This window comes from Falco cherrug, chromosome 11 (assembly GCF_023634085.1).
Source record: "Falco cherrug isolate bFalChe1 chromosome 11, bFalChe1.pri, whole genome shotgun sequence".
Taxonomy (NCBI): domain Eukaryota; kingdom Metazoa; phylum Chordata; class Aves; order Falconiformes; family Falconidae; genus Falco; species Falco cherrug.
Window position 1 is genome coordinate 20,064,799 of NC_073707.1, and position 25,889 is coordinate 20,090,687.

Genomic DNA, 25,889 nt, shown 5'->3' on the forward strand with positions numbered 1-25,889 from the left:
TGAAAGTCCTAGTACTGAAGTATGATGCAGCAAATAAGATATGGTTAGGAAAGAAGGCTACACAGCTCATGAATCCTGTGGAGAACATCAGCTTGAAAAAGATGAGGCAAGGGGGTTGGGGATGAAAAGCATAGCTGGTATCAAAAGGCTCAGCTACTTCACCAAGTGGTGCCAGTGATGCATAGCTGCTAAAAGTTTGCACCACACAAAAGCGAAACAAGGATACCCATACAACTAGAAATGGTTATGGCAGGCAAGCAGGATGTTCAGAGGACGGACAGGGCAAACCACAAACCAGGTCTTGAAGCAGTTCGGGGTTCAGGAGGTGCTGTGACTTCTGTGGGAGCAGTGTTATCACAAGAGGGAGCTGTCCGCCTGTATGAGATTGTCACCCCCGACAAACACACTGCAGAGAAGCGGCAACAGGGCTATCCAACGCCCGGAGGGGCAGGAGGTCCCGAGAGCTCGGTCGTGCAGTAACCACAGCAGGCTAGCATGGGAGGGCACGGGCTGAGCCAGGTTAGCAGAGCTAATCCTGCGGGGCAGGCCACCCACACTGAGCACTGCCAATTGCTCTTCTGCAAGTCAGATCCTGCATTATGTTAATGCTATCAGTTAATTGTTTTTATTTGTAGGCTTTGCTGGGAAGGCAGATGAAGGAAAGGTGCTTGGTCAATGGTTCATGCGACAATGCAGCTGCTCACCGAGGCTCGCTCAGACAGTGAATGAAGTCGATGTCTTTCAGAGTAGGCTGTGAGCAGTGTCTGAACACAACAGGGCATGTATACACAGCGGAGGGCATGTGCATGCACACGCACACACTCCTACCTTTACCTTTGGGACATAATTTCTTAAATAATGAGCATTTCAGTGCCCTCAAAAGCTGTGTAAGTAGTTACAGGACAAAGCCAGAGGCGTTGGCTGTTCTCCTCTGAATAGGCTGTGGTTTCTGTTACAGGCTCCAAATCTACCCTTGATTTTCATTCTTGTTTCAGATACGGTCCTGCTGGAAGAAGTGCTGAATTCCCATTTCTGATCAAGATTAGTGGTCCAGAGGAACCAAGCCAAAGCCCTGAGCTCAGGTCTAAACACTAGCATCTGTGTTTACTATGCATCAGGGAAACCAGCCTGTAATCTCCTCACACTAAGCTTAGTTTCACCTTCCTGTTTTTTCTCTGAATTGCCTGATTTTGGTAGACACATTTTACCATAGTCTGGGACTGAGCTGAAAGCTTTGTTTCCTGCCAAGAATCTTGAGAGGATAGTACACATCCAAGGAGTTTGCATCGGTGCCACAGCACCTGAAACGCCCTGTAGGAGGCTAACGTGATATATTTGTATGCTCCCTGGGCAGGAAGACAAGACATCTGTTCAATGATGGGACAAGGCACAGAAGATCAGGCTAAAGGGAGAAAACCATTCCGGGCTGAAAAGTTAGAAGGCATTAAAAATACATACAGAAGAAAAGCACATAGTCTTGAAGGTGGGCAAATGGATTGGGCTGCCTGCCACAGGCAGCTTGACCTCAGGCAAAGTCTTCTGAGATCCCATTTCCCCTCCTACCCTTTGTCTATGTAGCTCCCAGGAGCGCTTCTAGGCAGGGTTGGTCTCAAGTGCAGCAGTGAGGATACTTTATCTTGGTCATTGCTTCCAAGACCTACAATAGATATACTTCATATATATAAACCCCCTAATCTTTAGGACGTCTTACGGAGCAATAAAGGAATAAACACATAACATGTGGGAGGAGCAGAGCTCCCAGCCGGTCATTAATCCACTTGCAGGACAAGGCTTTTGCTCAAGTTTAAATTTTAATTTAAAAAGGAAAAAAGGGGAGATTTTATCCTGAGCCAGGGGTCCGGCTCCCGCCGCAGCACCCGCCCGCCGTGACGCCGGCGGAGGAGCGAGCCCCCCCGCGCCCCCCGGCCCCGGCAGCAGGCGGCCCCGGCGCCGCCGGGCTCCGCTCCGGCCCGGCCCCCCGGCGCGGCGGCGGGCGGGCGGCTCCGCGGTGCCCGGGCGGGGGCTCAGCCAGCGCGGCCGCTTGTTGATCGCGGCGGCCGGCGCCGCTCCGCGCCTGCCGGGCCCGCTCCGCCCCGCGCCGCGCAGGCACCCCCGCGCCCCGGCTTTGCGCTGCGCTGCGGCGCCGCTTGCGTTCTACCATTGCAACATTGCAAACCCTCCTTCCCCCCCCCCTCCCCTTTCTTGCCTTTTTTTTTTTTTTTTTTTTTTTTTTTTTTTTTGCATGAAGATGGCGGCGCCTCTCGCCAGCAAGGCAGGGTCCGCTGGCACCACCAGCAAGCCTCCCTTCCCGGAGCTGGATTTCCGATCGGGAGCCAGGGTGGAGGAATTGAATAAACTCATCCAGGAATTCACCAAACACGACCAGAGGGAGTACGACGACCAGCGAGCCCTGGAGATCCACACGGCGAAGGACTTCATCTTCTCCATGCTGGGTAGGGCAGGGACCGCGCGGGGCGGGGGCAGCCGCGATGCCGATGCCGGCCGGGGACCCGGGGCAGGGTTCGGGGCTGCCCGGCGGGGCGGCACCGGCGGACCCTTTCCCGGGCGCGCCGAGCTGGGGGGTCCCCGGCCGCAGGGCGGGTCTCATCCCCAGGAAACTGTTTTTCCCTGTCCTATCCACCTGGCCTTTAGCAGCGCTGTACGGATAAGCCCAGAGGAAAGGCTGGGTCGCAGAGCTGGCCGGTGCCCCAGAGACACGCCGAGCCAGCAGGGCGAGGCGAGCCCCTTTCTTGTTATCCCCCCCGCCCCCAACTCTCAAGGCTTTAGGAAACAGACTTTTCTGGACCGCTTAGTTTGGTTATTAGACGGGCTCATGCTCGTACAGGAGCATCCACTGCGTTTCTTGCTTGGGTTGCAAAACTTGCTGCGAGTGGAGCAAGTGAGATTGTGGCGGGGGAGTCCACATCTGCGTGAAACTTTGAATCGCGGGCAGGGATCCTTAAGCCAGGGTGGAACATGTGTCGGCCCTTGCAGAAATCACCTGGGCTCTGGCATGACTAAGGATTCTTAAGATTAACAGTGGAATGACTAACAGCTCCGATTCTCCAGGTAGTAAGTTCCTGGTAAATATTTACCTTGTTTCGACTAAGAAATCACTCACAGGAATGAGAGCCTTCAGGGTACGAAAGGATGCTCTTTAACATGTAGGTCGGACCTGGAAATCAGTCATCCAAGTTTGAATCAGTATCTCAAACATTTTTGCACGTAAAATACGAACATGGGTAAACAGCAGGTGTGGCCGGTGGATGGCTCTTTGTAGCTCAGAGGTGCACATACACCCTTGAAAGCGTATTTGGCACAAACCTAGTGTATGGTCTACATGTACACTGTGAATAACCTGCATGGCTTTTCTCATTTAGAAGCACAGAGCTATCCTATGGCAATAATAATTATTTTCTGCATTGGGGGTAATCATTGTAATAGACAACCTTTATAGCCATGAACATACCTACACTCACTAAATGAGAATCTACCTGTCCAGCTCATTATCTTGTAAGGTATCTGGATAAGTATAATTGCCTGCTGTAGGATTTGCACAATTTTGTGTGTGTGTTGCTTTTTCACCGACGGCTGGACAGGATATAGCAGACTAAATTTAGCTTGAGAGCAAGGACAACAAGTTGAAAAGTCAGTAGCATGTATATTTATAGTTGCTGTTATAAATATTTTTCCCTTCCTGTTTAAAAAAAAAATGAAGTGATGAAGCCATAGTTGCATCAAAGCCTGTAGGATTTTTGTTATTGAAAACCTGATCCTGTGGAAGTCATCCACTATTATGATCTGATACATTTTTCAATCAGGGCTTTAAATAACTGGCTGAGGAAGCAGGGCTGGATGGGGTGAAGCAAAGAAGAGTGGAGAGAAAACAGCCAGAACAGCAGTTCTGGGTGTGTGGCTAGCAAGCAGAGAAAGCTTTGTATGATCCTGTTTAAGCATTACTAGTCTTTGCAGGGGACAGGGACCACAGCATTTCTTCCTGCCTCCTGTGGGAGAAGGCAATAGAAATACAGAACAGGCTGGAGCATGCCTTGTATTTTTGCAAATGCACCCTAATGCCTTGCTGTTCGTGAAAACAGGCAGCCTTAGGCTGTTTAGAAATAATGTAAATTAAACTGGCTGTCTTTGTTAATATAATGGCTCAGAGATGAGCGTTCTTCAATTTTAAATGTACAGGCTAAAAATGGAATTTAAACAAAAGCTATATTTGTTTTAAGTTACACCTGGCACTTTCCAATGAGACTTGTTTCTGAATAAAAGAAGAGACTTGAGGACCAAGCCCAGGGCTGAAATGGAGGTCTGATTTGTCTGCATTAGACATGGAAGTTGTGTTTGTAGATCCAGACCCTTCTTAGCCAGAAAGGCTCTTAAATCTAAAAGGATTTAACTTATTAATAAATAGCTCTTTCCCCTGTGCCTGATCCCTCCCATACGTACTGCTCTTATCTCATCGGGTGATGATAGGAAAATTAAACGTAGCTTTCCTGATTTAATTACATTGGTGTGTGTAATTGGTGGCTGAATGATAGGAGACTGTGCAGATTCTCAGATGTTTGTACGCTGCACGGCTTGCCCTCTAGGTCAGATCTTTGGTTTCTATTTATATTAATTCTTTCATCTGTGTTTTCTTGCCCTGGCTATTAGCAACTGAACTCTGGAACATCTCAAGTATTGGGCTATGATAAAATTAGGGAGAGGTACTGCTTGTCATGCCTTTGTCAAAATCTTGTGCCCCAAACATTAGAATAGGACTGCAAATGACCTACCTATCTGGTAGGGGAAGTATTTTCTGAATGTAGGCAATTCCTGGGCATCCCATTCATAGTCACCAAGACCATATGTTCTTGCTAGAACCCTACTTTGAAACAACAGGTGTCTTTTGGTGCCTTTGCTGAGTATTTTCTGAGTATTTGCTGAGTACTTTCCTATACTCACACTGAACTGTCCGGATTAATTAGTTGTCTCTTTGACACAGGTATAACAGGGCCTCAAAGGAGGGGAAGGCTGTATTAATCAAGAAAAAATGGAAAGAAGTCTTGTGTTCTGGGCAGTGGGCTGGCTGGGAGTGACTGAGAGACCAAGTCTGCTTGCCAGTTGTGAAAGGAGCTAATTGCTTACTCTCCTTGTTACTTGGGTTTGGGGTATTTTTGTGCTCAAAGAGCGATAAAGGAGTATTTTTATCAAGTGATGATATTATAGTCAATGATATTTTGATTTTTAAAGCACTTGCTGCTGTTGTGATGAGAGGTGCATAGCACTCCTATTAAAAACCTTTTAGGGCTACCTGACCTATGTTGTCTTATACGTATTGTTCCTGCAGTACAGGTACTTCCAGGAAACTTCTTTAATAAGCACTACCTGTCTCTTTCTGTTCAGCACCTAAGTAGAAATGTGTTGTAATGCATAGATGTGCTAGGCTTAAAAAATATATGATGTTAATGGGAACTATAACATTGCATATTAAATAACTCCTTGAAATTTCTAGAGCTATTTTTTCTTCAAGTCAGCTCATGTTGTTAGGTATACTGACTTGTGTTTTACTTCTTAACAAGAGAAGAGAAAAGAGTGGAGGCAGGAATAGATACAGGCTATACAGACCTATTTCCTCCACTCCAGGCACACATTGGTGTTCAGTCCTCTAGAGCAGTTTTCAAGCTCTTCAGGTTGGTATTTTGTTTCCTTTTCTTATCATGAGACTTTTTCTTCTCTGTAGAGTTAGAAGAGGGATTCTGAGGACATTTCATGCTGTTGCCTTTCCTCTCATTCATTGCCCTTGCCCCCCCCACCCCCCCACAAGTCAGGGGAAGGACTGGTTTAGATTGGTGCTAAGGTGGCCTTCTTTTTGTTTTTAAGGCCTCTAGTGTGTCTTTTTGTCAGTTCAGTGGTTGCATCTCACTTCTGTGGGAGCTGCCCACTGGGACAGACCACACTTTGAGGATCTGTAGCCAGCTGCCGCTTTGAGCTGTTGACAAGACCTCTAGAGAGCTTGTATCAGCACCTGATACAGGAGGGGTGGTGAGCTTGTTCTGAGAGCATTTCCCTTCTGTCTGGTGTCTGGTGCTGGCAAGTGTTTGTGATAGAGGTGAGTCTCGTAGCAGAGGCAGAGCTGGCATCGGCAAAAGATTTCTGCTGCCAATACCGGCTTCCCAAATGGAGTGAGTTACCCTGCTGGGCCCCTGCATCTGTAGCAAGGCTTCCAGCTGTTCCTTGGACTGACGGGCTCCTGAAATATGTGCAGTGGAGGTGCAGATTGCTGTGCTGAGAACACAGGTGTCCTGACAAGAGCTTGCTTTTATTAGCATCTTCAACAAGAGAAGCATATTACGTTCATCCCCTGTGCCCAAGGTCTGCTGTAGCAGAGCAGTGTCCATAGTGTGACTCTTCTGTTGGTTTGTGCGGCGTTTTTTTCTCCCTTTCCCTACCTGGCATAACTTGCTGACTTGCTGATGAAACTTCTGTTGTAGATTAGGTGTAAGGCATTGTTAGAAGTGTTACCTGTTTGTCTATGATACATGACGGAAATTCTCTGGTTTCTGTTGTGGTGTTGAGCTGATGAAATAGCAACAGGATTGGAGTGATCTCTCTAGGGTTAAGTCTTTTGTGTGTGTGTGCCTTTTCTCAAGAGAGGCCAATCATGATAGGAGCACACTGTACTCTGAGGCCTATGTTAATAAAAGCTCCCTGCTGGCATTCCCTGTGCTGTTGAATGCATAATGCACAGCTGTTAAAAACAACCTTACTGTATTGCAGATTTCATTTCTGGCTTCTGTTGGGTCTCCTCTCCCTGCAGGCCACATGTTTTTGTATTTGCATTTGGGATTGTGGAGGTTTTGTGTTGTTTTTTTTCTTAAGGGACAAGGGGCTAGGCTGGTAAAGTAACCCTAGCAAGGAATTGGTAGCTTCTGTTTGGTTATAGTTATCATAAGTCAACCGATTCCATCTGACTGGGGATTCTGTCTGTGTAACTAGTTAAAAAGGATCCGTACCCTCCTCTGTCTCTTTGTTCAAAGGGATTACTGCTCCATGTGTGTGCCCGGTGAAAACAGCTTAAAAATCTTTCTCTCAATTTGTTTTAAGATGCTGGTACTTAATTTGCTCAACTAGTGTTTTGAAACATTAGACTGTGATGCAAAGTATTTAGTATAATAGCTAGGAACATGTCCTAAGGGCACAAATTCTCATGGCAGGCTTGTCAGACTGCCCACTGCCTGTTCCTTCAGTCTGTGGAAATATTTGTAAAAGATTTGGGTGAATACTTGCCAAGCCCAATTATGCAATTATGTTTTAAGGGCAATTTTATAATTATAGTGGAGGATGGTAACCAGGATACATGAGTTATTGGGTTTTTGACTTTTCCTTTTTTCTTCCACATGACTTTGCTTGAATGTTAACACATTTGGAGCAATTTAGTCAGAAACCAGTTGTTCAACTTTCTTTTAGGCAGCTGGCTATTTTTATAGATGAAGCTAAATTAAAAACAAATACAGCATTACTCAGGAAGTCTAGAGGACATGTTTTATTATAGCTTTGGTAATTTATAAGACGGATGTGTACTCAGATACCCAGAGCAGCCCATGGGCAGAGTCCAGTCCAGAGGAGACTTGGAATGTGATAGTCCTGCCTGGACTGCTCAAAGGGAATCTTCAAGCTGTGCAAATTTTTTTGAAAGTTGGGATTGTCCTTAATTTTATTTGACAACTGCCAGGTTCCTGATGGCTTTAACCATCTTCTCTACAGCTAAAACTTTTGCATGTTTTCTTGGGCCTTGACACGTACAGTCTTGCCCCTGTTTATGTCCCAGTCCTTTTGCTGCAAAGATGGTTTCCCCAGGCATATCTGAAACCCTTTCCTGTCTGTTTCCCTGTTTCCTTCTCTGTCCAGGTCAGTCCCTATCTGTTTGTACTCTGCAAGATTGGTTAGGTGAGAAAGTGCCAGGAAGAAATGGGTTTAAGGCCAAGAGATTAGCTCTCACCTCCAGTTGAGGAGGCTTCAGTTGTAAGGGCTGCTTCAGCATGACACTGTGAACAGTGATTGAGCTGACAAGTCTACTTCCAGGCATGCCTGTGTGAGACCCTGCGGTGGCAGCTGCGGGTGGAGGCTCTGGTATAGACCTCTCAACTCTCTTTAAGAAAAATGACCCACCATTGAGTCCATTACCTACGGCTGAGTGATGCTAGTATATGAAACTTAACTTGAGAAGCAAGTGCTGTAGCTCATTTCCTATGAAAAGAGAGGGTTAAACTTGAATGTATTATGTAGGGTGACATACCTTCTGAGCTAGGTTTTCCCTTAGCAACTTACAGCTGGGATGGGTTAAGTTCCTTATCCTAGAAGAAAACTGTTAATTCTGCCCATCAGTAGCTTTGCTTGCTGTCCTCTGAACGAGGAGACACAATTCCTTAGAGAGTAACAGTCCATTCTTCTGCACAACACTGTATTACATTTAGACTTTCTTTAATTTTGCCTATCTTTGGGGTTTGAAACAAGTAGTAGTGTAGATGGAGTTCTGGGGAAGCAAAGAAGGGTATCTGGCCTGCTTTTTGCCCTGGAAAAGCAGGGGACCTATCATGGGAGCTAGAACAGAAGGCAGCTTTGGATGTTGTACTCACAGAACATCCCTTATGGAGAAAAGAGGAGTGTGCCTGCATGGGAGCAAGGATAAAAGAGCTGAAAAATGAGCTTGAGGTGGATGTCTCAAGTTATTTGCCCAAGTCTTGTTCTGATCACTATTAGTGTGATGTGAGTTCACGAGACTGAACTGTAGCTTTATCAGAACTTGCAACCATGCTTCACAGGTTCTCCATCCTCATTATGAATTTTATATCCAGTGAAAGTTTATGACTTCTGTTAGCACAAACCTATCTTACTGTCTGACTAACAAAAATAGGAGGGTTGGCTTCTTTTTTCGCTAATACAACTGCTGCATAACTGCTAAGGCAGCTTATGAGACATTCAAAATAAATCTTTCAGCAGCAGCTGATGTTCCAATTGACAGATGTTGCTATGGATTTTGTTCTCTTTAGTGAAGAGAACTACTGTTTGCTTTAATTTCTACCATTCTGTTGCATTCCCTTTTCTTGCAAATAGCAATTGTTGTGGACTGAGTGGAGTAATCTGTGCCTTAGTACTTCAGCCAACCTGACAGGTCCCTGAATCATGTACTTCTGCATTAGATAAACTTTCTGCAGTTCTTTCAAAGCACTGTTTCAGTGACTTTCTGGTTGTAACGGAATCAACATGTCTGTAGCGTTCAGTGTGAGGAAGATAGATTCCCTTCTCCCCAACATATTTGACTTTTGAGCTTTTAATAAACACTTGATGCTAAGGAAGTTACAACAATCCTGTTACTGTATTATATGTCACCTGTCAGACAGTATGATTTTAATCTAATTTAAAGCATTTAATTAGAAGATTGTTAATGCATTTTGTTATGAGCATGCTGATGTCGAAAGTCCGATTTGCATACTACTGAGAGGGGGTGATTAATTACTTTAAGGTTCATAATATTCATGTCTTTGAAACGGCAGTGGTAGCTACTTCCACCCACTCATGTTTAGGGCTGCTGGGCAGAAGTCTGCATAGCACTGGGTGGCTTCAGCTTGTAGAACAGGAGGTGGGTGGCATCCATTTCACCCTAAGAAAATCACTCTGTGGGTAAAACACTGAGTCAGGACATCCTAGATCTATGTTTCATTCTGAGCTGCCCTTAAATTTACACAGACCTGCGCAAGTTTCTGAATGTAACGATACATGGTGGGAGCTCGGTACTACCAGAAGCCATCCTCATCTTCTGTGCTTCATCAGTCTGTGAAAGGTGGGGTGGTACCAGAGTAGTGGAATATCGTGGTGCTGCTGCTCTTCATGGTAGGATGGTTTAACCATGCAACCCTCTGAAACTGAAGCTGGAAAAGGAAGTCTGTTTGTAAGAGTCTAGCCTCAGAAAGTATTTAATCAGTGAGGGCAAATAGCAACTCTGCCAGTGGGTGTTGATCTAGTGCCTTTGAGATCAAGTACAGTTCAGACTCTGAGAGAGAGATTACAACGTGACCTAGTTAGGCAGTTCTAGGAGGTAATCTTATTTTATACTGAAGGGATCCCAAAGCAAAATCAGGAAAAATTAGTGTGAAGAATGCATCCTGGCCACAGTCTGCATGCTGATGTAATTTGGCAGATTCAGGCAGTGCCAAGCAGGAGAAGGCAGCAGTTTGGGACAGAAAGCAAGGGAAAAATACAAGACATGGCTGAAGCTAGAAATCCTGCTGGGATAGCCATAAGGAATTGGCAGAGAATCTTTTTTTTTTTTTTTTGTCCAATGACACCTAAGGTCATGATTTAGATGAAAAATAGAGGTTTATGTGTCAGATGTCATTGGTCTGCTTAGATCTTCTCTACTGTAGCTTGCAGTCAGACCAAGCCAAATTTCTTCCACCCACTGACAGACAAAGTTCATGAATGATTCGGTTCAGAACTGCTGAGCAGCTAGAGGACATTTGCAGTTGCAAGAAATAATGAACAAAGTCGGTTCTTCCTTTACTGCATAATCTGTTAGGCCACGTGCTTCATCTGTTCTAAAATGTTGTATCCCAACTCTCCTGTTCATGTTGCAGGATCTTATGACACTACTCCACACCTCTCAAGGAAGGATGTTTTTATTCAGTGGTGCGTACATGACCTTGTTTAGAAAATCAGGTGCTGCAGTTGTGAGAAAGCATCAAAAATGCTAAGACAAACATTGCAATGAGCTTCTGTGCTTTTCCCTTCAGCACTTCTACTCTTTGCATTTTAATGGATCTCTTGGAGTCACCCAAAGCATCACCAGCTCTTCTCTTGGAAAGGAATCCTGTGCTAATAGCTCTATCTGGGCCTGATCCACAGGCAGATGCTTGGAGATATTTCATGTTTGTTTTGTACCTCACTAATTAATGTGTAACTTAGTGGTAGAACAGCAGGAAAGCTGCGTTTGCTGACACTTCATGATATAATGATTTAATCCTTTGTGACACATTCCTGCTGAGTGTCAAAGCTGATAACTCTAATCTCTGTCCCTAGCTCGGTGCGACAGGAACCTGTTCTAGAGGGCATTTTGCAGGAGCTTGCAAGCTCTTGTAGGTACTTTGAGACCTATTCTTGTAAACTTTTTTGTGCATTGCCACTCTTGAATGTGATTGTACAGGATTGCCTGGTGTATTGAGGAATCTGGAGTTGAGTGCAAACAAAGGAGCTAACTGACTGCATTCAAATTAAATAAGGCTTGTCCTGGGAGGAGGGGGGAAATACCCTAATCTCCTTCTAAATACACTTCTTCCTTTGCCAGCATTCAGAGCGGTGTGGTTATATTGATTCAGAGGTGCCTAAACCCACTGCTCTTTGTTATATATGATTCTGAAGCCTTGGTATGGATGCAGATCTGTACACAGGGATAGCTGTACTCTCCAGTTATTAGTTCTTGCGACACAACCAGCAGAGCTTGCTTCTGTTCCAGCATGGACAGTGAACTGCTGTTTATTTTAAACTTTTGATTGAATGGTGTTCATAAAACAATTTGCAGCTCTGCAAATAGAGGAGGGAATGTCACTGCAACAACACCTCAGGGGCTCTGCTGCTTTCTGTCTCTGAAATTTGCCTTTTGAAAGTTGCATACAGTGTGCTGAATGGCAGAAGAGGTATTGATATTGGCCCCTTGATATTAGGCCCTCAAAGCTCGAGTTCCTGAAATGTCTGTATTTCATAGACAGTAGGGCAACCATGTGCTAAGCAATCAGTAACTTGAGAAAAATAAGAGGAATGCAAGTCTCTGCAAGTGCAGCATGTCTCTGAACAAACTGCACCTTCTGAATTAAATGCCTTTTATTTTCCAACATGTAAGCTGTAATGCACAATATAAGTGCATTACTGAGAAAAACGAGATATTACAATTTGACTGAGCATCTGTCAGAGGCTTGTTTTATATGCTAAGTTGTCTGTAAAAGCTTGACCCTGTACCCCCAATTTTTTCCAATATCCTGTGAATTTTGTGAATGTGCAAAGCATGCAGTTGAGGCAGCAATGTTATACTGAAAATAACTACTTTGACACAGCCTTATAAAATCAATGAATGACTACGTCTGTGCAGTTATTGTAATTATTTTGGGGAGGGATTCGTATGTGCTATGTAAGCACTCAGCAAAACTACTTGCACATTATCAGAGCTGCAGAGTTAATTGACAAGTTAGTCTGGAAAATCAAAGTTTAAAAAAAGTTATTTTTGATCTTCTTAAACCTAAATTCTGATTCCTGAAACACTTCTGGGTTACTTTAAAAACTAGACCATCCCTCTCACGTCTTCACCCAAGCTGCAGACAGGCAGTTTAGAATCATCTTTTTATCTAAGCTGCTTCTTAACAATGCAGGTAAAGAAACTGGTGTCTAAGAATCTGCTCTTATACTGAGACCAGTCTTGTAAGACATCACTTGTGTATATGAATCGCTCTATTGTGCTAGTGTATGTCACTCTGAGTTCTCAGCTTTTTTAAACCAGCCCTTTCTTTACCTTGAAACATTTATGTGCCTTTATTTTATTCTATTTTCTGTCTTACTTTGCACCAAACAAATAATTTAGATGGAAAATATTTGCTGGTCAAGGGCAGTGATGACAGTGCTCTGGAGTGTAGGAGAGTGCTGTTAAGAAGTGGTATAACCTAGGTGTGCAGGTGGATGTCTCATCCCCTCCCCACAGAGCTGTTCCACTGTGACAGGCTTCACTGCTCCATGAGGACGGTAGGAGTACTATGGAAGAGATTTCTGTCTGAGGGAGACGAAGTGGGGGAGACAAATGAACAAAATCCCCAGACCCACAGCATGTTGATAGACCTCCTGTTGTTCTTAATTTGCGTCTGTAAATGGCACTAGTTTCCGCTGTTGTGCACCAAGACAATAATAAATAACAATCCTTAGCATTTATATACCACTTCACAGTTTTCAGAGTGTTCAACACACATTAACCAATTCAGCTGAGATGCAAATACTCTGTGAGTGAAGCTACTCTTCTTGCTGCCCAGGGGAACCTTTCATTACAGCTGGGACAAGGCTTTTCTTTTTCCCCTTAACTGGAGCTGTTGGCAGGAATGTTCTCTACAGGGACAGTGTCGTTCTTCATGACATTTTTAAGCCTTTGTATGTACCCCTGTTTGCACAGGAATTGGACTATTCCCAAATCACATGTGTTACTATTAAGAAAATTATGCAGGAGACTTGCCTGTACGCTCTGTGCTGCAAATATGCAGACCCACAGTTAACAGATTTGTGGTTTCAGAAGCTACTGCATTAGCAAAGGTGTTGATGCATTAAGTGCATCTTCCTGGGCTTGCATAAGGCCTTGGGGGAGCACTATATCCGGTGGACTTCAAGGCTGAGGAGAATAAACATTTGTCAGTTGTGCCTATTGCTGCGTCATCAGACGATACGCTGAAGAGACCCGAGCATGCTTGGTGGATGGCTTCGGTCCGTGTTTCTTGATTCAGCACCTGCTAGAGCACCAATCTGTCTTTTGGGGCAGGAGAAACCACAACACACGTCCTATTGCCATGTAAGAGATGTGTTTTGAAGGTGATTGAAGATGTCATGTCCCATTATTCATAGTCCTGTATCCCAAACATGTAGCATAGTAATACATGCATTGGCATTAATCTAATTTGGCTGGTATTTGACTCACTTTCTGCTTTGGCATTTTGTGTATGTGTGTAGAGCTGGTGAGAGGGAGTTTGATGCATCTCTGTCTGTATCTTTGAGCTGGGCAGGATTGGTTCTACTTTTATTTGCAGGAATAGCATCTCCTTTTACCATTCCATTAGGGTGACTAGAAGGTAAGCATCTTTTTTTTTATCAGATCATATAACCTGGGTTTAATGGTTTACCTTAGAAATAACTGTTTGGTAGACTTTGTAAACTGATGCCTCATGCTGTAGAACTGCTGCATGCTCTGTAGTTATAACCCTCTTTTTAATCTGTGAGGTTTAGTTATAACTAGGTGGTGGCAGTTCTGGATTGCCTCTTTTTTTAACCTTTTGGTAACTTTCTTTTTTAGAAGTGATGTCTGTGGTTTGACCTGAAACTGATTCTGAAAGAACAGTGTAGATTATAATTTTCGTGTAAATTATTGTATGAACAGGAACACCATTAGGGTCTTAGTGACCTAATTACAGAGGGAGGTAGCAGCCCATTTTGAGATAAAAACTCATATCTCACTGCAGCTTTCCTATCAGCTAACAGTGCATGGGAGAAGAACAGCGTGTTTCTTGCAGGTGATGATTTCTCTTTCAGTAGCTTTGATATCCTCATTTTCTGTTTGAAGTTAATGTGTAGATTGCTAGGTGGCGTCACTCAAAGTGACTGACTGAGCCGCTGTTGTATGTGAAGATGTCTCCAAGACAACTAATTTCCTGGTCAAATAGCACATTGGCTTCTGCCACAAGACATTTTAAGGGAGCTGGTCAGCTAAAGGAGCAAGATATTTTAACAGTTTATTATTAGCACTGTAGCTGCCAAATACAGCTCAGAGTCTAAGGCTGAAAATGTTGCTATTAAACACTGCAAATGAATAGCTTAAAAAAAATTAAAAAGGTTGTGTGATTTGACTAGCAAACTGATTTGTCACATAACTTTTACCAAATAATAGGAAATAATCTCTATCTTCAAGTTAATTTTCTCCAATTGCTATATGTGTTCCTATGCTGGAAGCATAGGGAATTTAGGGACCTTCTTTCACTCTTGTATTTTTTTTACGTCCAGACTTCCCTGCTGCCTTTCAACTCTTCTCTTTTAGTATGCCATATTTTTTCTAACATATACCCACAAATCCAATGGTTGTTTCCATTTCTTTTCTGCTTTAAAACTCAGAAAGGTTTAGCGACTCCTTCCTGTTCTGAAGTTAGGATGAAAGAAGCTTGAAGCATTAGATTTTTTCCCCCTGTTTTGTCCCCTCCTTCCAGCCCCATTTGTCTCCAAAGGAGCAGTGTTACTGGACAGTTGTAGAGCACTTAGAAAAAAAAGTATTTTTCTGATGAATTTCCAATTTTTTACTTTCCCTATAAAATACTTCTAACCCCATCCTGTTTCAAGGGACTCAGCTCAAACCAGAATGAAAAATACCCATGTTTTTTCTTGCCTTCCTTGCAAGGCTTGGCTGTACTGCCTAGCTGAACAAACCCCACCTTTGTCTTCGATTTGGAATAAGAAACAAGCAGGCTTGTTGATTCCTGCTGCATTAACACTATTCTCCTCCCTCACACTGATGCAGCGGTTATCAGGGGGGTAGGGTGGAAGCTGTGTGCTGCTGTTTTACGAGACCTCCCAGGAGGCTGCTGCAGCGTGGATCTCCTGCACTCCAGCCCCAGAGATCTACAGCACTTCCCCGGGCTGTAAGGACTGGAGGAATGCAAGCAAAAACCACTTAGCGCAACAGCTGGTGGAGAGAGGACAGCGAGGGTGCTATGCTGAAAATGCTTGAAGATTTTCGAATGAAAGTCCAAGAGAAATAAGGAGCCATAACCGTGCCCTGACCTCCATCCCATGGCACATGTGAACCTGAACTCTCAGCTAATAACCCCTGAGCCACTAAGCTGCCTTCTCTGAGCATGCCTGGTGCACTGGGGAATTTTAGGAATGTGGACTTCAGCACGGTGTGGGGTTGCTGCTGCTTACACCGTGTTCAACTTTAGAAGCTTTAGAAGGTGCAATGGGGTTGGTTTTGCCACGATAAAGCCCCATTGTGATTGTTTGCAGTATTTTTAACTAAAGATTTGTTTTCCCGGGTAAGATTCCATTAGAACAGCAGGAGCCAACATCAAAGAGCTGGAGAGAGGCCTCTTCTCTTCCCTGGCACAGCACAGCTTCAGCCTCACTCTTCACCATTCCCTCTCCCAATCCCTTTGGTTTTAAGACATTAAAACTTCAGTGACTGGGATATCGAAGAGGCTGTAGTTAGTGTTGTATTGCCCCAAGCTGCAGGGGCAATTGATCTAAGGAGGTTAGAGGAGAAAGTCTGTGGGAAGATGGAACCGGTATCACTGATGCAAACCTCTCTCTTTTGATGTCCCCTCCATGGTGAAGCAGCCACATCTTTAGCCTCCAGCTGCTTGAATTATTCCTGTTGGAGGATGTGGGAGGTCTGCTGTTGACCTATATGGGAGGAAGTTAGGAACTAAGTTGGTCATACAGGCCCCACCGCCTGCTTGGCTTTGTCCACAGCTCTGTGTCCTGTGTGTCTTTGCTATGTGTGTGTCTTGCACAGCAAGGTGGTTTGAGTCTTGGGTTTGCTTTGTAGCAGGTATGGTAACAAGGGGTGAAGGAATGCACTCCCTAGTCCCCATCTCTACTTCTGGTGGATGGTGAAAGGTACTCCTGTTTGCTTTGACAAAGGAAGGCAAAGCAATTTGTGTCCTCGGCATGGCAGAACAACCATGTAACCAGCTTCTCTGGAAGATCCCAACAGTGCATCTTGGAGTTCCATCCTAATTCTCTTAGCAGGGAGTTCCTACAGGTGCAGGTGTTCAGTGCCATGCTTGATAACTAGGCGGTGATTCGAGGTATTTGAGATGTGGAATGCAGTATGAAAAGCAACCTGTACCCAAGTGAGAACCCAGTTTGATTCTGGAGGAAAATGTAGGGTAATTTTTAGAGTTGTTGCTATTCTGTTCTGCACCAAGGAGGATAATGCTCCAGTTTTGTGCTACAGTTCAGCATTGTTCTGCCTTATTCCTCATTTCTTGGTCCTACCTATTTTAACTGGCAAATATTGGTTGCTTGAGTACGTCCTTTTTTGTGTCTTCTCATCTAGGTGCTGGGTAAAGCTGTGGTGTGAGACAATCCAGGGCTTATGTTCTCTACAAAATACACTTGAAATTGTTCCTGGTTGCCTTGCAGCAAATCTATTTCTGCCCTGCTGATGGCCTGGCTCGCAAACTGAAAATGTCTGAATAGGATTTATTATGCTCTGACCATTAAATTTTAAACTACTTTTAATGGTAGATGTTAAATCACTGCTGTCCCAGTTCCAAGCTCCGTGTAAAATTTCTGAGTTCTTAGGAAGGCATTTCTCCTGCCAGCAACCTTAGAAGGACAACAAGAAGTTACAGGGCTGTTCACAGGACAAGGAAGCAGTATTTTGATGAGCGACCTGTGTGCTGGCCAATGTCCAGGCATCTGTCTGGCTCTAGAGAGCAGAGGCAGGCACACCTGGTACGGCTGTGATGTGAATGAGAGATGTTTGCATTGGTGTCTGGGTGCAGACACTCTGCAGGGACACAGTAATTGAGTGGCTCTGCTCTTGGCTTTGTTCTTCCCTGATCGAAGCATCTTTGAAGCAGCAAGAAAACTGAAATTCAGTGGTTCAGCACTGAGCTGCTTACAGCAAGCTATTTTATTTCTGTGCATGCCTAATAAATACTGAACTGTTCAGTGTTGTCACTCAGTGCGGCTTTGTCCCTTGCTGCTGGGAGCCTCTGTATAGATTTCCCTTGAGACTGGCGAAACATAGCCATAAAGCCCTGTGACTCAGTGCACAATGCAGGCTGCTTCCTTGAGTGTGACATAAGATGCGCACTTTTCTAGCTGAGGCTGTTGTCTGTCACCTTTGCCGGGAGAACACTAAAAGCACTAAACCAGAGCCTAATGTTTTTCAAACCACTTAATAGTTTTAAAGCCCTTTTCAGCTACTTGCAAAGACAGCTGTGGCAGGTGGGCAGGAGATGACTTCCTTGCCAAGGGGAGGGAGGTGCCTTCTGTGGCATGTGTCTGCAGGGGAGGCAGAGCCACCCAGGGCTTCCCACTCTCAGGCCTATGCATTTCACACTGCTCCATCTTCCTCACAGTAGCCTAGCACAGGACTTGCCTTTTAATCAATGGGACTACTATTTAGTGTGTTTTGCTTTCTTTATCCCAAAGCTAGACATCATACAAAATAGGCATCCAACACTAGGCTGGTGGGAAACGTTTGAGATCACCATATCAAAAAAGGCTGCAAAATTTTACGGTATGCTGTGGCAGAGTTTTCCCGAGTTTATGCTTGACCCAAGCAAGATAACCCCAGTAGTCAACACTGTGTTTAAAATCACTGTTCATAGCAGTGTTTACAGTGCTGGCAGCTAGAAGCAAAGCTCTGGACAAGAGTAGCCAGAAGCTTAAACCCATCTTTCATTTGATAATTTTCCTCTTCTGGAAGATCTGTGCTCTCTAACTCTGGGGTTATTTCACTTTGCTTACAGTGGGAGAGGCAGGCTATTATCAGTAGAGAGACTGGTGATACTGGACCAGGGGTTTAACAAAGCAAGAATGCTTTCCCCAAGTGGGTCTGCCTGTTGCAAGATAAATGGAGACTGACTTTTTCTCTGCTTATTCTCACACCTGTAAAGTCTGAACAGACCGTTTTAACAGCGCTGCCGTATGGCTTCTTCCCATATTAGAAAGGAAGGTGCTGAATATGGACATCCCAGTGTGCATGCGTCTGTCTGTCTGGACCTGTCCCATCAATTAAACAGGAGCTGACGTCATATTTGAAGGTCAGCTGTTTTATAACCTAATATTACCATTTTTTTTTCCTCTGGGTTTATTATCTCCCTCCAACCTGCAGCTTGGCACCATCTGGTGCAGGCACACAAGGGAGAAAGATTAGAGGAAAGTAAAGCAGCTTTGTTCGCTTCCCCCATTGCTTCCGATGTACAGAAGAGTCGGCTGTTTCTTACAGTATTGAATTTTAAGTGGTGGGAAGGGCTGGGTCCTGTTAGCTGTCTAAGGGAGGGAGAAACAGTCTGTGCTTACCAGTGATCTGTCAGGAGATGTCTCATGATTCCTAAGGGACTTAGTGTAGCCATTGAGTATGCTTTGCTGCATTTTATTTTATATTTAAATAGTCATGGCTTTTTATGACCTGTTTTTCCCACCACCCATATCTTCCTTACCTATAATTGCCAAGAAGCGTTCCTAAAAGAGGTACACAGTGCTAATCCAGACTACAGTCCCCTTGGTAGTGAAGTGCTGTGAACACTAAAGAGCATTTACACCTGACAGAGCCACCAGACTGACATACCACAAGCATGTTGTGCCACAACAGGGCTTCATCTTCCCTGGGGGCATCTGTCTGCACAGACCAAGGCGGTGCATGTTTACTTGTCCAGCATCAGTCTGCGGTGAAAGCACAACAGTTGTTTCCATTTCATAGGCAGGGTTGGGTTTGCACTCAAGCTTCACCCTCTATCCCATCATCTGTCCCTCTTTTTCCCTATCCATCTGGAGGTGTGATCTCACCATGTCCAAACTGCATGATGATTGTTTTCTGTAAAAGCAAAGCTTTTTTCTTTCCAAGAATAAAATTATAATAATTCAGGAATGCTTATCTCCTAGGCCAGCAGGATTACTTGCAAACTAATACCTTGTTTAGCTTCAGTGTTGCAAATGTTGCATTGTGCTATTTTGAAAATATTTGAAATTGTCTTTAGCCATAAACAACTCTTGTATTTAACTATTTGGAAAGGATGGCTAATTGGTGGGCACTGGTTGGATATGAATATACAAGCTGAGTTATGAAAACATTTGACTGTGAATCATGGTATGTACGTGGCGCTGTATCGTAAGACATATGTACATATAGACTATTTGTCCACTTTTTCTTTGCTGCTGTGTAGTATTCTTCTAAACTGTGATTTTGTCAGGTCAAGGATGCTTTGTACAAATTCCTAATTCCTGGAGAAAGGGTAAGTTTGGAGGCTTTGGGGGACGTTTATTTTTATTTTTACTTTTTTAAGAAGAAACAAAATTACTTTCTATCCCCTCCCATTATATAAAGAATCTTGAACTAGCAACAGTAGACATTCAAAAGAGGAAGATTTATTTGGAAACAGGGAGGGAGTTCAGGGGTTTCCAGTGCTTTAGTTTTAATTCCAATTTGTAACAGAAAAGTGTTTGTCTCCTTTCACACATACTCTGTTGCAGTTCTTTCCACTGTAGTCTTTGAGGATGGGATTGGACTTTTTCCTCTTCTAAATGAGTGTAGTGTATAGTGTTTCTTCAATAAGTGATTCAGCTTTTGCTGTCCCCAGCATCTTGATTTATACAAGGTTCTTCCTAAGGAAAATCCGTAGCAAATGGAGCAGTGTTTCCTGCATTTCTTGATGGGTTTGTAGCTTTGTAAAGTGCACTTTTCCGAGTAGTGAGACGAACTGAAGTCTTCTCACACAGCAGTGAAAAGTTGAGAAGCCAGATGCACACAACAGAGGGCCTGACCAAGTCACCAGTCTTCTTAACGTGAAATTTTGCTGCCTTGAGCTGACCTTGAAAATGGTACTATAGATTCTCATTTGCAGCTTAACTCTGAAACCACTTGTGTACGTCCTGTTAATTGCCTAGAAAGGTGTTTGCTCCCCCCTTGCCTTTTGTTTTCAAGACCTTTCTTGAACTAATTTTGATCACTGTCCACAGCAGTTTACAGCACATTTTGTTTCCTGCCCAGACTGGCTCAGTTTTCTGTGTATCTTGGCACTATATATGTAAAAAAAAGCCTTCTTTGTGCTAGTTTGCCATGAGGGAAGACTAGATCTAGGAGGTACTGAAATGGTGGCTGAGGAAGGAGAAGTAAATCATATTAAATATTTGACCCTTTATTGCAAGTTTGCTTAGTTTTTAGCACCCAAGAGAAAAGGAAGGATGATTTTTTATTATTATTATTATGCAGGTCATAATGTGGCCTTTGCAACCTAAAATGCTCCTAGATGTATCACTTCTGTACTTCTAGTGCACTCTTTGAAAAGATCTCTCACTTCCCTTTTCAAGGACAGCATAAGACAGCAATGCTTGGTTTGATCACTGCAAAATCCCCTTATCTGCCTGCTCTCACTTTATTTTTCTTCTAACTCTTGTCTTCATTGGTATTGAAAGCATGCAACCAAGGTTGATGAGGACAAAACTTAAGCTACGGTCAGTCTCTACTTAACTCTGCAGCTTTTCTTAAAGGAGGAGTGAGAGTGAGCAAAGCTATTAAATCACTCTCTTTATTCTTTGTTTTTCTTTCTGTCCCCATGCAGCAAGGAGTTTTAATCTGCTTTTTGAAGAGCTGAGAGCTCAGTCACTCATCTGAAGTGGTGTACTGTTCTTGGTGGTACTGAGCATTGTACAAGGAGCTCGGGTTCCTCCATCCCTTAGTCTTTTCTTCTGGATGTCAGGAGATGTATACACCTTATGATTACCACAGCTGAGGCTGTACATGCCAGATTTCCAAATGTCAGGCTTCAGAAAACAGGCAACATGCTGGCTTTGCTACCCGATATTTCTGCCCTGGAAGAATGTTCTGCTGACAGAAATCTTCATGTAGCTCCTGGTGCTGCAGCCAGGGAGGCACGCACACTATCTGGTGAGGTCTTGGCAGGGAATAAACTGGTAGCACTCTTTCGTCTGATACAAGTCCAGCAAAGCCTTCCCACAAGTGTCAGGTTAATGGTGGGCAGTAATACTTAAACTAGCATTTCATGTTGAAACGGAAGCTTTTGGTATGTGTTGTGGGTACATCTAGGAGTTGTCAACTGGGGACAGAGCCCTATAGTACTCAAGTCTGTGCAAAGATTAATGGAAAACTGGGATCTTTGCTTTGAAGGTGTCTTTAGGATATAAGTAGCAGAGGCATTTTAAGTAGTCCTGTGCCTTCTACTACTTCGTTGACTTGCAATTCCATTGGGTTGGTTTAACCATTGACTGGACTCTTGGCAGTTGCTTGGTTTATGATTGCTCCTCCTTGCATCTCAGCAAAAATCCCTGCTGATAGTCTTACAGAGTTTGTCTTACTTGTTTCTGGAAGTTCCCCTGTTGAGGAGCCTGGCAGGCATTTGCTCACTGTCTCTAGCAATAATTGAGCTGGTTTAGTGGGTTACGGAGAATAAACTTGATTGATTTCCCTTTTGCAGTCTGGACTAGAAACGCTGATTCCCTTGATCTGCTGCGCACTCAAGGCCACAAGCCAAGCTGTTACCAATTTTACCTTCTCCTCCTGTGAAATTGCTAAAGAAAAGATGCTTTCCAGATCATGTGTGTGGAACAGATGTGGCTTATATTACTACATGATTCAGCTAAAACTAGTGCCAAAACATCTTCCAGAACACTCAGCTGGCTGTTGCGTTGAGAAAAGGAATAACTTGATAGAAATGCTTGGCTGGCTTTGCTGTCTGTGTCTGTAACTGCAGCCACATCAGGTACAATTCCCTTTCATTTAGCAAAGGTCTAACAGAGTTATGGGATGGAGGGTCTGCACAGAAATCTTGTGCCATGAGACCAGGGAGGCACTGGAGATGTGTGTCCAGAACTGAGTGCTGCCAGCCTGGGAGCATGAAATACAGAAATATGATTGCAGTAGGCTCAGTTAATATGTGAAGGTGCTTACACCCAGCTGGTGCCCAAATTACACACAGTTTTTCCCACTCCAAGTATTCCTTTATTGTCAAATACCATCAGCTTAGAGATCACTGGGGTCTTCTTGGCCAAATGTATTTCCTTCCGCCTTCTGCTGAGATGGAGGAAATTCTGTTTTCACGAACAGGAATGTGATTAGCTCACCTATTTTTTCCCTTTGCAGTTACACTTGGCAGTCTCCCAGAAAGCTACTGGAATAAGCTTTTCTGAGGCTAGATGTATGCACAGACTCATGCCAGAGATGGGACTGGGCAGCTGCCTGAAAGTCTAGTACTGTAAATGCACATTTGTTTGTTTAAAACTTGCTTATATTTAGGCTGGGAAGTGCAGAGAATAAGCAGAAGTGCTTGATCAAATTCAGTCAGTATGTCTTAACAGCACGGCTCTTTGTACTTTATTGCTGATGTTGTAAATTGGAACACTTTAACCCTAAATCAGGTTAAACTTTTATATATGAATGAAGTCCAAGTGAAGTGTGCTGCTGTCGGTGCCTGGGGAATTCAGCCCAAAGAGCAGAAACTGGCTGTTTTGTAACTCATAACAGGGAAGTATTAATCTCGACTGATGAACAGCTGAACCAGACATGTTTTTTACTGCACAGAGGGCGTTTATGGTGAATACAGAGTAGCAAGTCTTGGCACTGGACAGTGTGGAGTCTACAGTGCTGTATCTATGACTGTCAGAAATCCCATTTGTGCAAAATTATTGCAGGGTATCAGCAGTCTCCAGCTGCCAGAACATGGGGTGCTAGTAGCCTTACTCGTGGATCCATCAAAAGGAAGAAATGTGTATAGGTGGTGGTGAGGGTTGTCTCCCTGCTCTGTTCCCAGAAAAAATTAAGCTCTGTCAGAGTCTTCTGCTGAAATTTATACTACATGATGTCTTAATAGAGGGAACTAACCATAAGAAGAGCTGTGGTTTGTTTCTGCAACTGCTGAGTCAGGAGGGGGTGGAGACGAGAAACGCAGAATTGTCATTCTGTTCCCATGGGAAAGCTGTTCACACCTTGGCACAACAGTTCCTTTCAGTATCTGTCCTCTGGGAGCATTCTCTATGGTTCAGCATTCCTACCTGCCTTCCACTAGAAATCAGGATACCTCCCTGCTGCTGCTTGGCTCTGGATATCCTGTGCCAGTGAGCAGAGGAGCTGAAAAGGGCAGTCTCTGCTCAACGCCCTGGTGCATCTCCTGGTAATTTGGGAGAGGTCAGGTATGGCATGCTTGGGCTACGGCATACTGTCGGATGTAACCTTGGTGTTCCGTGGGAAATGGTGGTCCTCTAAACAGTGGCTGGTGCTCCTCATGCTGCGCACCTGCAGAGTCCAGCTGCTTGGGGAGAGGGCAGTATTTGCACAGTCTGGCTTGCCTCTTTCTGTGTAATTATTAAATAAAGCAGTTGGTGTCTCAGCTGTGCCTCTCTGGTTTCTTTTGTGTTTGATGCTGTGTCTTGTGTTCTTCACTCAGCCAATGAAGATTTTCGTGCAGCTCAATGCGCAGGGACTGGTGCTTTTGAAGCAGGAGGCTTGATGTCCTCTCAGGTTAGTAAAGGCAAGCTCTGTCAGCAAAATCTTGCCAAGATGATTGTAGTTTTTGCCAGGAAGTCTCTTTCCTACCTTTGCCTGTATCTAGGCAAAAGGCAGCACCAAGTGGCAAATAGACTGGGCTCATACCGCAGGGTTTCAGTGGCAACACTGCTAATCATGAATTGCATCTCTTGCACTTTTTGGCAATGCTGACAGAAAAGCCTGCAGCAGAAGCTGAGTTAATAGCGCATTTATGTTGCCACCAAATTCTCTTTTAATGTTAGAGTACTTCGTGGTCCCTTGAATTCCACTCAGAACTGCATGCATTGCTGAGCAATAAAATGCTGCGTATTGCAGACTGAGGTGTGCCTTGGTAGGTTAAGAACCACCCAGTAAACACAAACCCAGGCCCAGGTGGATACAAAGATGAAGTAAAATGTATTCACCAAGGTTTTATTTACTTGTACCACAAAGATTTTGGGTGCTAATTGGCTGAAGAGGCTGTTTTGTGTATTCAAAATGTGGAAGTTTTTTAGTCACTTGCACTCCAAGGAAGTTGTTGCAGTATCAGAAGTTTGCAGTTCCTTCCCTAGCTCTGTGACCATTGAATAGTGTAGAGGATACAGTAGGCTAAAAACATAATTTGGAGGAAATTAATTTCTTTCTGCTCCACCTCTTCCTGTGAGCAAAAGGAGGGGGAAGGCACAATGAAGACATCTGTTCCTTTGAACCCACTCACAGACTTGCTGGGTAATAAAACTGGGGGAGAGGAGGAGAATCTATTGCTGCTGTTCAAGTGGTTGCTAATCGCTGATTGTTGAGTACTGAGGGGGTGAGCTTTTATCATGTTGACCTTCTTAGGCGATATTGAAAAGAAGCTGGCACTGACCTCTGCCAGGATTTAAATCCAGGAGACTCAGAATCCCTTTGTGCCCCTTTCAAAGAGGAGGCAAATCTCCGTGGTATCTCTCCCCTCCGCCTCAGGGTAGGTGCCTCTGCTGTACTGACTCAGATGCTGCACTCTCCTCTCCTGGATGAGCCCTCCACTGTCTATGACCACGATCTGTGCTGCAGCAAACTAAACAGTTCTGCAGAAAAAACCCAAAATTATCTTGTCCGCTGGACTCGAAGCATGCCCTACCTCCCATCTGCATTTTGCTCTTGTGATGTGTAGCGCTTAAAATCTTGTGACCATAAGCACAGGGCTGCTGGGTCCTCCCCATCCCCCTGCTCCTGCGTAATCTCATTGTGCTGCTTAGTCACAGCAAAGACCACTCTAATGGGTTTAAGTGGCCCTGCTCCTGGCTGGGTGTGTTGTGCTTTATGTTCAGCCTGGGATGGTTGATGTAAGTAATAGATCAGGTTGCACACATCTACTGATTCAGAGTCCTCCTGTTGTGTCAGCAGGTGCATGCGTGAAGATTAGGTTTCCCTTTAAGTATCATATCTAAAACCAAAAACTGTGTAGTAACCAGCATGTTAAAAAACACCCAGGGGGTGATACATTCATCTCAAACTAATAAAATGTGGCTGACAACCCTTTTAAGAACTCAACCACCAAATGCAGGGACAGATAGTCCCTAAAGATTTTTCCCAGGCCCTTATGAGTCTCATGAAGCATAAACCACTGGTTGTGGTACCCACTGGCACCAGTAAGGTTGTTGCAGGGCATTCTTTAGCTGTGAATTTCAAGTCTCCTGTGTATTCTTCTATGACATTCTCCCTTAGCTAATGAGGAACTGTCAGAGAAATGGCCACCTGGGGGGTGGTATAAAGTCTATAAACCTGGGATGTTTGTTGAGTGGGAATGGTTCTTAACCAAAAGTAACAAGCAGACAGCTGCTAGAGAGAAGAAAGATGGCTTTGTGCAGTGATGTGGAAATTGTGAGCCAGGAGCAGGCTGGTAGGTATTTGCAGAGCTGAC

At 44.2% G+C, this 25,889-nt stretch overlaps 1 protein-coding gene across 1 annotated transcript in view; it reads left to right on the top strand.

The window, feature by feature from the left end:
• The first annotated feature begins 2,236 nt into the window (after positions 1-2,236).
• The window catches only part of MB21D2 (Mab-21 domain containing 2), a 62,645-nt gene continuing 38,992 nt past the window's right edge, over positions 2,237-25,889 (top strand). The window contains exon 1 of the mRNA XM_055723926.1: positions 2,237-2,453. Coding sequence (XP_055579901.1) covers positions 2,243-2,453 — 211 coding nt within the window. The 5' untranslated portion in view covers positions 2,237-2,242. The remainder of the gene's footprint in view (positions 2,454-25,889) is intronic.